The 12,151-nt window shown below is 66.9% G+C and overlaps 1 protein-coding gene across 1 annotated transcript; it reads right to left on the reverse strand.

Moving 5' to 3' along the window:
* Positions 1 to 442: 442 nt before the first annotated feature.
* On the reverse strand, positions 443 to 11,837 carry LOC137461195 (phosphatidylinositol 3,4,5-trisphosphate 5-phosphatase 2-like; the record flags this gene model as incomplete). The annotated part of the gene is given in 18 exon segments (XM_068171043.1): positions 443 to 2,385; positions 2,681 to 2,802; positions 4,722 to 4,814; positions 4,816 to 5,019; positions 5,021 to 5,185; positions 5,188 to 5,295; positions 5,297 to 5,447; positions 6,463 to 6,575; positions 6,577 to 6,622; positions 6,785 to 6,869; positions 7,960 to 8,115; positions 8,218 to 8,305; positions 9,150 to 9,229; positions 10,148 to 10,205; positions 10,207 to 10,262; positions 11,540 to 11,588; positions 11,590 to 11,630; positions 11,739 to 11,837. Coding segments are annotated over 18 exon segments (1,805 nt in total), but the record flags the coding sequence as incomplete, so codon positions are not given.
* Between the last annotated feature and the right edge of the window lie 314 nt (positions 11,838 to 12,151).

Genomic DNA, 12,151 nt, shown 5'->3' on the forward strand with positions numbered 1-12,151 from the left:
GGGGGGGGGGGAGAGTGTGGGTTGAGACCCCCTTGGGGTGGGGATGGGACCCCCTGGGATGGGGTTGGGACTCAGTGGGGTTGGGAGCCCCCTGGGGTGGGGGTGGGAGCTCCCCACCCATCCTGAAGGCACTTGGGTTGAAACTTGGACCTTGCTCAGAGCTTCCTCCTCCTCCTCCTCCCCCTAGGCTGGAAGGGGCCATGGTGGGGGCCACCAGAGGTCCCCTGGGCTTCACCCCAAAACCTGCCCCCTCCCCCCCCCCTCCTGAGACCCCCCCCCAATAAATAAATAACTTAAATGAGGGGGGGAGGACCCCAGCATCGGGACCCCCCCCCCTTGAAATTGTCTGACCAGGAGCCCCCCAGACCCCCCCCTCAAAATTCCTGACCCCCCTCTCCCCCCCCCCCCATTCTAGACCCCCAACCCCCCCCCCTTACCCAGCAGCCCCCCGGGGGGGGGAGGGGGGCAGGGCTCCCCAGGGGCTGCTGGGGATGGATCTGGGAGCTGCAGCTGCAGGGATCTGCAGCCATGGGAGCTGGGATCTAGGAGCTGTAGCTATGGGATCTGCAGGGATCTGAGATCTGCAGCCATGGGAGCTGGGATCTGCAGCCATGGGAGCTGGGATCTGCAGCCATGGGAGCTGGGAGCTGTAGCTATGGGATCTGCAGGGATCTGAGATCTGCAGCTGCAGGGAGTTGGGATCTAGGAGCTGTAGCTATGGGATCTGCAGGTATCTGAGATCTGCAGCCATAGGAGCTGGGATCTGGGAGCTGCAGCCATGGAAGCTGGGAACTGGGATCTGCAGCTATGGAAGCTGAGATCTAAGAGCTACAGCTGCAGGGATCTGAAGCCATGGGAGCTGGAATCTACAGTTGCAGGAATCTGGAATCTGCAGCCATGGGAGCTGGGATCTAAGATCTACAGCCTCAGGATCTAGGATCTGCAGCCATGGGAGCTGGGATCTACAGTTGCTGGGATCTGCAGCCATGGGAGCTGGGATCTAAGATCTACAGCCTCAGGATCTAGGATCTGCAGCCATGGGAGCTGGGATGTGCAGCTGCAGGGATCTGCAATCTGGGCTGCAGACCTTGGCTGAGCTGTGGGATGCAGGATGGGGATCAGCTGTGGAATCCAGGCTCGGCAGCTCTCTGGGATCTAGGATGTGCAGGATGTGTGGCTACAGGGATCTGGGATCCAGACCCTGGCTCAGCCATGGGATCTGGTATGGGGACTGGCTGCAGGATCTGGGAGGTGCAGCTGCAGGAATGTGGGGTGTCCAACCCCGGGATCCAGGCTCAGGGCTGCAGCCCCCAGCGGGGCCCTGAGAGCTGGGATGGGGATCGGCTGTGGGGTGCAGGATGCTTGGCCGTGGGATCCTGGATGCTCCAGGATGGAATGTGAGGCCTGGAGCCATGGGATCCAGGATTTGCAGCCATGGGATCCAGGATGCGTGGCCACAGGATTTGGGATCCTTCAGCGGAGGATCTGGGACACTCGGTTGCAGGATCCAGGATGTGCAGCCGTGGGATCCGGGATGGGGGATCTGGGAGGCAGGATGCAAGGCCATGGGATCCAGGGTGTGCAGCTGCAGAGAGCCAGGGTGCTTGGCTGTGGGATGGGGGATCCAGGATGTGGGATCCAAAAAGCAGGATCCAGGACGTGAGGTCCAGGACATGGGAGCCAAGAAGCAGGATCCAGGAAGGGAGATCCAAGAAGCAGGATCCAGGAAGGGAGATCCAGGATGTGGGATCCAGGCTGTAGGATCCAGGCTGTAGTAACCAAGGCCATGAGATCCAGGCTGTGGTAATCAGGCCATGGGATCCAGGCTATGGTAATAAGGGCCATGGGATCCAGGCCATGGGATCCAGGCTGTGGTAATCAGGCCATAGGATCCAGGCTATGGTAATCAGGGCCATGGGATCCAGGCAGCAGGATCCAGGCAGTGGGATCCAGGCTGCAGGATCCAGGCTGTGGTAATCAGGTGGTGGGATCCAGGCAGCAGGATCCAGGCGGTGGTAATCAAGGCCATGGGATCCAGGCTGCGGGATCCAGATGGTGGTAATCAGGCCGTGGGATCCAGGCTGTGGTAATCAGGGCCGTGGGATGCAGGCAGCGGGATCCAGGCTGCGGGATCCAGGCTGTGGTAATCAGGGCCGTGGGATGCAGGCTGCGGGATCCAGATGGTGGTAATCAGGCCGTGGGATCCAGGCTGTGGTAATCAGGGCCATGGGATGCAGGCAGTGGGATCCAGGCTGCGGGATGCAGGCCGCGGGATGCAGGCAGCTGAGCCCTGGCTACTTGCGGAGCTGGAGGCTCTCCAGGAGCAGTCTCTTGTGGGCAGGCTCCAGCACCCCTGCTTCCTCCAGGTCCTCCTCCGTGATGTCACTGCCAGCGGGGGGGAGGGGGACACACAAGGGGGGGGGGAGTCAGCACCCCCAAGCTCCAGGGTGGTCTCCAGCTCCACGGCAGGACCCCCCTCGGTGGGCACGGTTGGTCACCCACCCACCTTGCTCGCCACCACCCACGGGGCACCCATGGAGGAGGCGGCCCCAGCGGGGCTGGAGGTTGGGTGGTGGAGGTCCTGGGGGGGACGGGGAAGGGCTATGGAGGAGGGGACCCCAGGAGGGTTGGGCTGGCTGGGGAGGGGCCCCTGGGGAGGGGTCCTGGGGGCGGTGCCCACCTGAGGAAGTCGAGGTCGTCCCAGCCGTTGCGCAGCAGCCCCTCCTCGTACCGCTGTAGCCCCAGCGCCCGCAGCCACTCGCCCACGCCTGGCACCGCCGCCTGGCCCGGCTGGCACAGCGCCTGCGGGCACAGCACCCCTGCACTGGCACCACCGCGCTGGCACCGCCGCCTGGCCCGGCTGGCACAGCGCCTGCGGGCACAGCACCCCCGCGATGGCACCACCGCGCTGGCACCGCCGCCTGGCCCGGCTGGCACAGCGCCTGCGGGCACAGCACCCCTGCACTGGCACCACCGCGCTGGCACCGCCGCCTGGCCCGGCTGGCACAGCGCCTGCGGGCACAGCACCCCCACGATGGCACCACCGCGCTGGCACCGCCGCCTGGCCCGGCTGGCACAGCGCCTGCAGGCACAGCACCCCCGCGATGGCACCCACCGCGCTGGCACCGCCGCCTGGCCCGGCTGGCACAGCGCCTGTGGGCACAGCACCCCTGCGATGGCACCACCGCGCTGGCACCCGCCGCCTGGCCCGGCTGGCACAGCGCCTGCGGGCACAGCACCCCCGCGATGGCACCACCGCCCTGGCACCGCCGCCTGGCCCGGCTGGCACAGCGCCTGCGGGCACAGCACCCCCCGCACTGGCACTGCCGCCTGGCCCGGCTGGCACAGCGCCTGCGGGCACAGCACCCCTGCACTGGCACCACCGCCCTGGCACCGCCGGCTGGCCCGGCTGGCACAGCGCCTGCGGGCACAGCACCCCCTGCCCTGGCACCCCCCTCCCTGGCACTGCCACCTGGCCCGGCTGGCACAGCGCCTGCAGGCACAGCACCCCCACACTGGCACCCCCCACCCTGGCACCGCCACCTGGCCCGGCTGGCACAGTGCCTGCAGGCACAGTACCCCTGCAATGGCACCACTGTGCTGGCACCGCCACCTGGCCCGGCTGGCACAGCACCCCTGCCCTGGCACCCCCTCCCTGGCACTGCCACCTGGCCCGGCTGGCACAGCGCCTGCAGGCACAGCACCCCCACACTGGCACCCCCCGCACTGGCACCACTGCCTGGCCCGGCTGGCACAGTGCCTGCAGGCACAGTACCCCTGCAATGGCACCACTGTGCTGGCACCGCCACCTGGCCCGGCTGGCACAGTGCCTGCAGGCACAGCACCCCTGCACTGGCACCACCACCTGGCCCGGCTGGCACAGCGCCTGCAGGCACAGTACCCCTGCAATGGCACTGTCACCTGGCACAGCTGGCACAGCACCTGCAGGCACAGCACCACAGTGATGGCCCCCCCCACACTGGCACTGCTGCCTGGCCCGGCTGGCACAGTGTCTGCGGGCACAGCACCCCCACACTGGCACCCCCCCACCCTGGCACCGCTGCCTGGCCTGGCTGGCACAGCGCCTGCAGGCACAGCACCCCTGCACTGGCACCACCGCCTGGCCCGGCTGGCACAGCGCCTGCGGGCACAGCACCACTGCACTGGCACCACCCGCCTGGCCCGGCTGGCACAGCGCCTGTGGGCACAGAACCCCCGCACTGGCACTGCTGCCCTGGGTCCTCCACCCCAGGGAGAGCCTCAGCAGGGAACTGGCACCAGGCTGGCATCCCAACAACCCCAGGAGGAGAGCTCCAGGTGTGGACATCCAGGGTGAGACCCCCAGGATGGGACTCCTCCAGGATGGGACCTCCAGAATGAGAACCTCAGGATGGAATCACCAGGATGGGATCCCAACAACCCCAGGAGAGGTGCTCCAGGTTTGGACCTTCAGGATGGGACCTCCAGGATGAGACCCTCAGAATGGGATCCCCAGGATAGGTCCCTCAGGATGGGACCTCCAGGATGAGACCCTCAGGATGAGACCCCCCCAACGATGGGAGCTCCAGGATGAGAGCCTCAAGATGAGCCCCCCAGGATGGGACCCTTAGGATGGGAGCTCCAGGATGGGACCCTCCAGGATGGGGTCCATCTCTTGGCACACACTCCCTCCCCCCAGCCCCCCACTTGCCCCCTCAGCACAGCCCTCCCCCGCCACCTACCTCCTCGGCCAGGTCCTCCTGGATGCTCTCCCGGATGGAATGTGGGGGGAAGGCGATGGGACGGCCGAAGTCGGGAGGCAGGCAGCGGGGGGGGCAGCTCCAACCTCCCCCCTTTGGCCACCAGGGGCTGGGCTGGGGGCACCTTCCCCTTCCCCCCGCCGTAGTCCACCTCGCTCAGCGTCTTGGCCATCTGCAGCACCGAGCAGGAGCGGTCGTCCAGGAGACCCCCGGGAGGGGAGGAAGAGGAGGAGGAGGAGGAGGCGGCGGCAGGAGAAGGCTCCAAGCCAAAGCCAAAGCCAGGAGGCGCCGGCGGGGGGCCGCGGCTGCAGCTTGGCCGCAGGAACCTCCCCGAGGCTCGGGCGCGGCTTGGGCTCCTCCCGCCCCGCGGGAGCTGGCACCTCCTTGGCGCTGCCCCCGAAGGGGCCGGGGGGCACCTCCAGCTCCCGGGGCAAGGGGGGAGGGGGGGAAGTCCGGAGGGGGGCAGGGTGAGGGTGGCGGAGTCTTCATCCGAGGAGCTTCCGTCCCCCGGGCAGGGCGGGGGCTGGGCGGCGCAGGGCTGCCGGCGCCGCTCGGCGGACGGGCAGCTGCAGCTTGCCTTTGGGGGCCGGGGGCTTGCCAGGGTCCCCGGCGGCCAGCAGCTGGTGGGGGACCCCCTCCAGCACGTAGTAGGCAGGGTTGTTGAAGCTGTTCTTCAAGGGGGGGTCCCCTGCCGCCTCCACCTTGGAGCTAGGGGCAAGGCAAGGAGAGAGAGATGAGAGCAGGAAGATGGCACCCTCGGGATGGGACCCCCCCCAGGAAGGGACGCCCCCAGGATGGGACGCCCCCAGGATGGGACGCCCAGGATGGACCCCAAAGATGAGATCCCCAGGATGGCACTCCCAGGACCCCCAGGATGGGAGCAGGAGGATGGGACCCCCAGGATGGGACCCCCCAGGATGGGAGCAGGAGGATGGGATCCTGGGGATGGGACCCTCAGGGTGGGACATCCACGATGGGATCCTGGGGATGGGACCCTCAGGGTGGGACCCCCAAGAATGGGAGCAGGAGGATGGGATCCTGGGGATGGGACCCTCAGGATGGGAGCAGGAGGATGGGATCCTGGGGTTGGGACCCTCAGGGTGGGACCCCAAGAATGGGAGCAGGAGGATGGGATCCTGGGGATGGGACCCTCAGGGTGGGACCCCAAGAATGGGAGCAGGAGGATGGGATCCTGGGGTTGGGACCCTCAGGATGGGACCCCCAGGATGGGAGCAGGAGGATGGGATCCTGGGGATGGGACCCTCAGGGTGGGACCCCCAGGATGGGAGCAGGAGGATGGGATCCTGGGGTTGGGACCCCCAGGATGGGAGCAGGAGGATGGGATCCTGGGATGGGACCCCCAGGATGGGAGCAGGAGGATGGGATCCTGGGGATGGGACCCTCAGGATGGGACCCCCAGGATGGGAGCAGGAGGATGGGATCCTGGGGATGGGACCCTCAGGATGGGAGCAGGAGGATGGGATCCTGGGGATGGGACCCTCAGGATGGGACCCCCAGGATGGGAGCAGGAGGATGGGATCCTGGGGATGGGACCCTCAGGATGGGACCCCCAGGATGGGAGCAGGAGGATGGGATCCTGGGGATGGGACCCTCAGGATGGAACCCCCAGGATGGGAGCAGGAGGATGGGATCCTGGGGATGGGACCCCCAGGCTGGGAGCAGGAGGACTGGACCCCCAGGATGTGAGGCTCAGGACCCTCACCGGCTGGTGCTGGGCTCGTCGCGGGTGGTGCTCCGGATTGGTGCTGGGGCCCGGGGGGCAGGGGTGCTGGGCACCTTCTCAGCTTCCTCTGGCAGCTTTGCTGGGACACAGGGGGTGCTGGGGGGGGGGCTCAGCACCAGGGGCCTTCCGACCGGCGGACCTGGGAGAGGAGAGGGGGTGGAGGTCACAGGGGGGGCTGAGAGCATCCAGAGGCTCAGGACCTCCGGGATGAGGCTCAGGACCTCCGGGATGAGGCTCAGGACCCTCAAGGACCATCTCAGCCCTCTCCAGGACCTCCAGCCTGGTGCTGCCAGTGCCCTACCTGGCATGGTCCTGGTTGGGCCTGGCACCTGGTGCCACCTTGCCCTTGGCTGCTGCTGCCTCGTCCTTGTCAATGCTGATCCACTCTGGGGGGCACAGGGAGGTCACAGACCGGTGCCACCCTGACCCAGCACCCTTCCTGGTGCCCATCCTGCTCCCACCCCGACCCAGTACCCTCCCTGGTACCCATCCTAGTGCCCATCCTGGTCCCACCATGATATAAGACCCCTCAAGCTGCCCATCCTGGTGCCACCCTGACCCAGTACCCACCCTGCTCCCACCCTCGGTGCTGCTCTCGCCATAGAGCCTCTCCCTGGTGCCCACCCTGGTGCCACCATGACTCCACCACCCTCCTCCATGCCCACCCAGGTGCCACCCTTGGTGCTGCTCTCACCATAGAGCCTCTCCCTTGTACCTATCCTTATCCCTGGTGCCCACCCTGCTCTCACCATTCCCACCCAAGGTGCCACCCTGGGTGCTGCCCTCACCATAGAGCCTCTCCCTGGTGCCCACCCTGCTCTCACCATGCCCACCCAGGTGCCACCCTTGGTGCTGCCCTCACCACAGAGCCTCTCCCTCGAACCCATGCTTATCCCTGGTGCCCACCCTGCTCTCACCATGCCCACCCAGGTGCCAGCCTCGGTGCTGCCCTCACCATAGAGACTCTTCCTCATGCCCACCCTTGTCCGTGGTGCCCACCCTGGTGCCATCCATGGAGCTGCCCTCACCACAGAGCCTCTCCCTCGAACCCATGCTTATCCCTGGTGCCCACCCTGCTCCTACCATGCCCACCCAGGTGCCAGCCTCAGTGCTGCCCTCACCATAGAGACTCTTCCTCATGCCCACCCTTGTCCCTGGTGCCCACCCTGGTGCCATCCATGGAGCTGCTCTCACCACAGAACCTCTCCCTCGTGCCCATCCTTATCCCTGCTGCCCACCCTGCTCCCACCATGCCCACCCAGGTACCACCCTCAGTGCTGCCCTCACCATAGAGCCTCTCCCTGGTGCCCACCCTGCTCCCACCATGCCCACCCAGGTGCCAGCCTCAGTGCTGCCCTCACCATAGAGCCTCTCCCTTGTACCCACCCTTGTCCCTGCTGCCCACCCTGCTCCCACCACGACCCAACCACCCTCCCCCACGCCCCCCCCAGGTGCCAGCCCGGGTGCTGCCCTCACCGTAGAGCCTCTCCCTGGTGCCCAGGCGCTCGCTGGGCACCCTGACCCGCATGCCCCCGCGGATGTTGCCGGTCTCCTCGCCCCGGTGGCACAGGAAGGTGAGGAACTGCTGGGCAGTGCTGCCAATCATGGACTTGAGGGCGATCACACACTCCCCTGGCAAAGGGCAGGCTCAGAGGGTCAGGGGCAGGGCCTGGGGGGGTGGGGGGGGGCACCCAGGCAGGTGCCCAGGGTGGGGGGCAGGGGGTGGGTGCCCACCGTAGGACTCGTAGCCGTCCAGGGACTTGACGGTGAGCAGGAGGTGCTGGTCCTGCAGGTACTCAATGTCGGACAGGATGGGCTTCAGCTGCGGGGGGAGGCGGCAGGGGGCGCTCAGGGGGCGCCCAGGGGACACCCAAGGGGGCTGGAGGCCACCACCCAGCCCCAGCTGCGGCCCAGGGGCTCAGCACAGCTTCCGACAGCCCCCTGGGAGCTGCACCCCAGGAGCTCAGCCCAGCTCCAGCACTGCCCCCCCAGGGGCTCCAGGAGCTCAGCCCAGCTCCAGCACCCCCAGCCCAGGGGCTCCAGGAGCTCAGCCCAGCTCCAGCACCCCCAGCCCAGGGGCTCCAGGAACTCAGCCCAGCTCCAGCACTGCCCCCCAGGGGCTCCAGCAGCTCAGCCCAGCTCCAGCACTGCCCCCCAGGGGCTCCAGGAGCTCAGCCCAGCTCCAGCACCCCCAGCCCAGGGGCTCCAGGAACTCAGCCCAGCTCCAGCACTGCCCCCCAGGGGCTCCAGCAGCTCAGCCCAGCTCCAGCACTGCCCCCCAGGGGGCTCCAGCAGCTCAGCCCAGCTCCACCACCCACCTCAGGACCACCCAACAGCATCTCCACCCCCAGGAGCTGCAGGATCTCCTCCAATCTCCACCACTCACCCCCATCTCCATCCCTGGACCTCCTCCATCTCCACCCCCCACCAGGATCTCCACCCCAGGAGCTCCAGGACCTCATCCAATCTCCTGCACCCACCCCAGGGGCTCAGCCCAGCTCCACCTCCCCAACAGCATCTCCACCCCAGGAGCTGCAGGACCTTCTCCAGTCTCCACCACTCACCCCAGGAGCTCATCCCAGCTCCACCACCCCAGCAGGAGCTGCATCCCCCTGCCCCCTGAGGCTCCCCCAGGCCCCCCTGGCGCCTCCTCACCGTGGGGCAGCTGCCGGGAGGGACCACTGCACCTTGAGGAAGTTGATGTTGTCGCTGCTCTGGCTGTCGTTCTCCAGGCTCTTCTTGAACTCTGGGGGGAGGGGAGACAAGCTGGGACCCTCCAGCACATCCAGGGCCTCAGCAGGAGCCTCAAGGTCTCAGCAGGAGCCTCAAGGTCTCAGAAGGAGCCTCAAGGTCTCAGCAAGAGTCTCAGGACCTCACCAAGAGCCTCAAGGTCTCAGCAGGAGCCTCAGAGCCTCACCAAGAGCCTCAGAACCTCAGCAGGAACCTCAAGGTTCTCAGCAAAGGCCTCAGGACCTCACCAAGAGCCTCAAGGTCTCAGCAGGAGCCTCAAGATCTCACCAAGAGCCTCAGGACCTCAGCAGGAGCCTCAAGGTCTCAGCAAGAGCCTCAGAACCTCACCAAGAGCCTCAAGGTCTCAGCAGGGAGCCTCAAGGTCTCAGCAAGAGCCTCAGAACCTCACCAAGAGCCTCAAGGTCTCAGCAGGAGCCTCAAGGTCTCACCAGGAGCCTCAAGATCTCACCAAGAGCCTCAGGACCTCAGCAGGAGCCTCAAGGTCTCAGCAGGAGCCTCAAGGTCTCACCAGGAGCCTCAAGATCTCACCAAGAGCCTCAGGACCTCAGCAGGAGCCTCAAGGTCTCAGCAGGAGCCTCAAGGTCTCACCAAGAGCCTCAGGACCTCAGCAGGAGCCTCAGGACCTCACCAAGAGCCTCAAGGTCTCAGCAGGAGCCTCAAGGGGTCAGCAGGAGCCTCAGGACCCTCACCCAAGAGCCTCAGAACCTCACCAAGAGCCTCAAGGTCTCAAGCAGGAGCCTCAAGGTCTCACCAAGAGCCTCAGGACCTCAGCAGGAGCCTCAAGGTCTCAGCAAGAGCCTCAGAGCCTCAAGGTCTCAGCAGGAGCCTCAAGGCACTCAGCAGGAGCCTCAAGGGGTCAGCAGGAGCCTCCCACCCCTCCCCTGGCCCCTGCCAGCCCCCCCCAGGCCCAGACCTTCGAGGCAGGTGGAGTAGAACTCGATGAAGAACTTGGTGCGGCTGGAGGTCTTGACCGATGGCCTCCACGCTCTCAAACTCGATGTAGGCCTGCTCAGAGGCCTTGGACAGCCCTGCAGGGGAGAAGGAAGAGCTTGAGGACCTGGGTGGGGGCCTGGAGGAGGGCTTCAGGGGTGTGCAGGAGGGGCTGGAGGCGCTTGGGGGCATCTGGAGGGGCTTGGGAAGGGCTTGGAGGGGGGTTGGGAGGGGGCTAGAGGGGCTTGGGGAGGGCTTGGAGGGGGCTGGGGTGGGATGGGGAGGGCTTGGGGGATCTGGAGGGGGCTTGAGGAGGGGTTGGAGGGGACTGGAGGGGCTTGGGGAGGGGTTGGAGGGGGGTCTGGAGGGGCTTGGGGAAGGCTTGGAGGGCACTGGAGGGGCTTGGGGAGGGCTTGGAGGGCACTGGAGGGGCTTGGGGAGGGGTTGGAGGGGACTGGAGGGGCTTGGGGAGGGGTTGGAGGGGGTTCTGGAGGGGCTTGGGGGAGGGGCTTTGGAGGGGTCTGGGGAGGCTTGGGGGAAGGCTTGGAGGGATCTGGAGGGGTTTGGGGGAGGGCTTGGAGGAGGTGTCTGGAGGGGCTTGGGGAGGGCTTGGAGGGGGCTGGAGGGGCTTGGGGGGGGCTTGGAGGGGGCTGGAGGGGCTTGGGGGGGATCTGGAGGGGCTTGGGGAGGGCTTGGAGGTGTCTGGAGGGGTTTGGGGAGGGCTTGGGAGGGATCTGGAAGGGTTTGGGGAAGGCTTGGAAGGGGCTGGAGGGGCTTGGGGAGGGCTTGGAGGTGTCTGGAGGGGCTTGGGGAGGGCTTGGGAGGGATCTGGAAGGGCTTGGGGAGGGCTTTGGAGGTGTCTGGAGGGGTTTGGGGAGGGCTTGGAGGGGACTGGAGGGATTTGGGGGAGGGGTTGGAGGGGGGTCTGGAGGGATTTGGGGAGGGCTTGGAGGGATCTGGAGGGATTTGGGGAGGGATCTGGAGGGGCTTGGGGAGGGCTTGGAGGTGTCTGGAGGGGTTTGGGGAGGGCTTGGAGGGGACTGGAGGGATTTGGGGAGGGGTTTGGAGGGATCTGGAGGGATTTGGGGAGGGATCTGGAGGGGCTGCTTGGGGAGGGCTTGGAGGGGGGCTGGAGGGGCTTGGGGAGGGCTTGGAGGGGGCTGGAGGGGGTTTGAGGAGGGCTTGGAGGTGTCTGGAGGGGCTTGGGGAGGGGGTTGGAGGGATCTGGTGGGGCCGGAGGGGCTTGGATGGGTATGAAGGGGCTTGGAGAGGGCCTGGATGTTTCTGGAGGAGCTTGGGGAGGGTGTGTGGGGGCTGGGGGGGGGGTTGGGGTCCCTCCCCTCCCCCTCCCCCGCAGGGGCAAGCCGGGCAGCACCTTTCTTGGAGACGAACTGGGAGGTGACTCCCACCTCGAAGGAGGCGAAGGACCGGGGAGTGGTCGCTGGTGACGATGTCCTCCGTGCAGCCTGGGGGGCAAAGCAGGGAGCTCAAGGAGCGGGGAGGGGGGCGCTGGGGGGGGGCCCAGAGAGGTGTCCCCCAGGCTGGGGCAGGGGGGCAGGGGGTCCCCAGCTGACCGTAGGCGTTGCAGTTGATGTGGGTCTCGGGGTAGGACTTCCAGAGGATCCGATCGCACCAGGAGGGGACGTTGGTGCGGACCTGGGGAGGGGAGGGGGCTGCAGGTCAGCTCCAAAGACACCAGGAGAGCCACCAGGGCCAAGGAGAGGCGAGGGTGGGGTGCAGGGGATGAGCCACGGCTGACAGGACCCCACCAGAGCCACCAGGACCCCACCAGAGCCATCAGGACCCCACTAAGATACCCCCAAGGCCACCAGGACCCCACCAGAGCCACCAGGACCCCACCAGAACCATCAGGACCCCACTAAGATACCCCCAAGGCCACCAGGACCCCACCAGAGCCACCAGGACCCCACCAGGATACCCCCAAAGCCACCAGGACCCCCACCAGAGCCACCAGGACCCCACAGAG

The sequence above is a fragment of the Melanerpes formicivorus genome, unplaced genomic scaffold, assembly GCF_026170545.1.
Source record: "Melanerpes formicivorus ecotype bairdi unplaced genomic scaffold, bMelFor1.0.p_v2 SCAF_1424, whole genome shotgun sequence".
Lineage (NCBI taxonomy): Eukaryota > Metazoa > Chordata > Aves > Piciformes > Picidae > Melanerpes > Melanerpes formicivorus.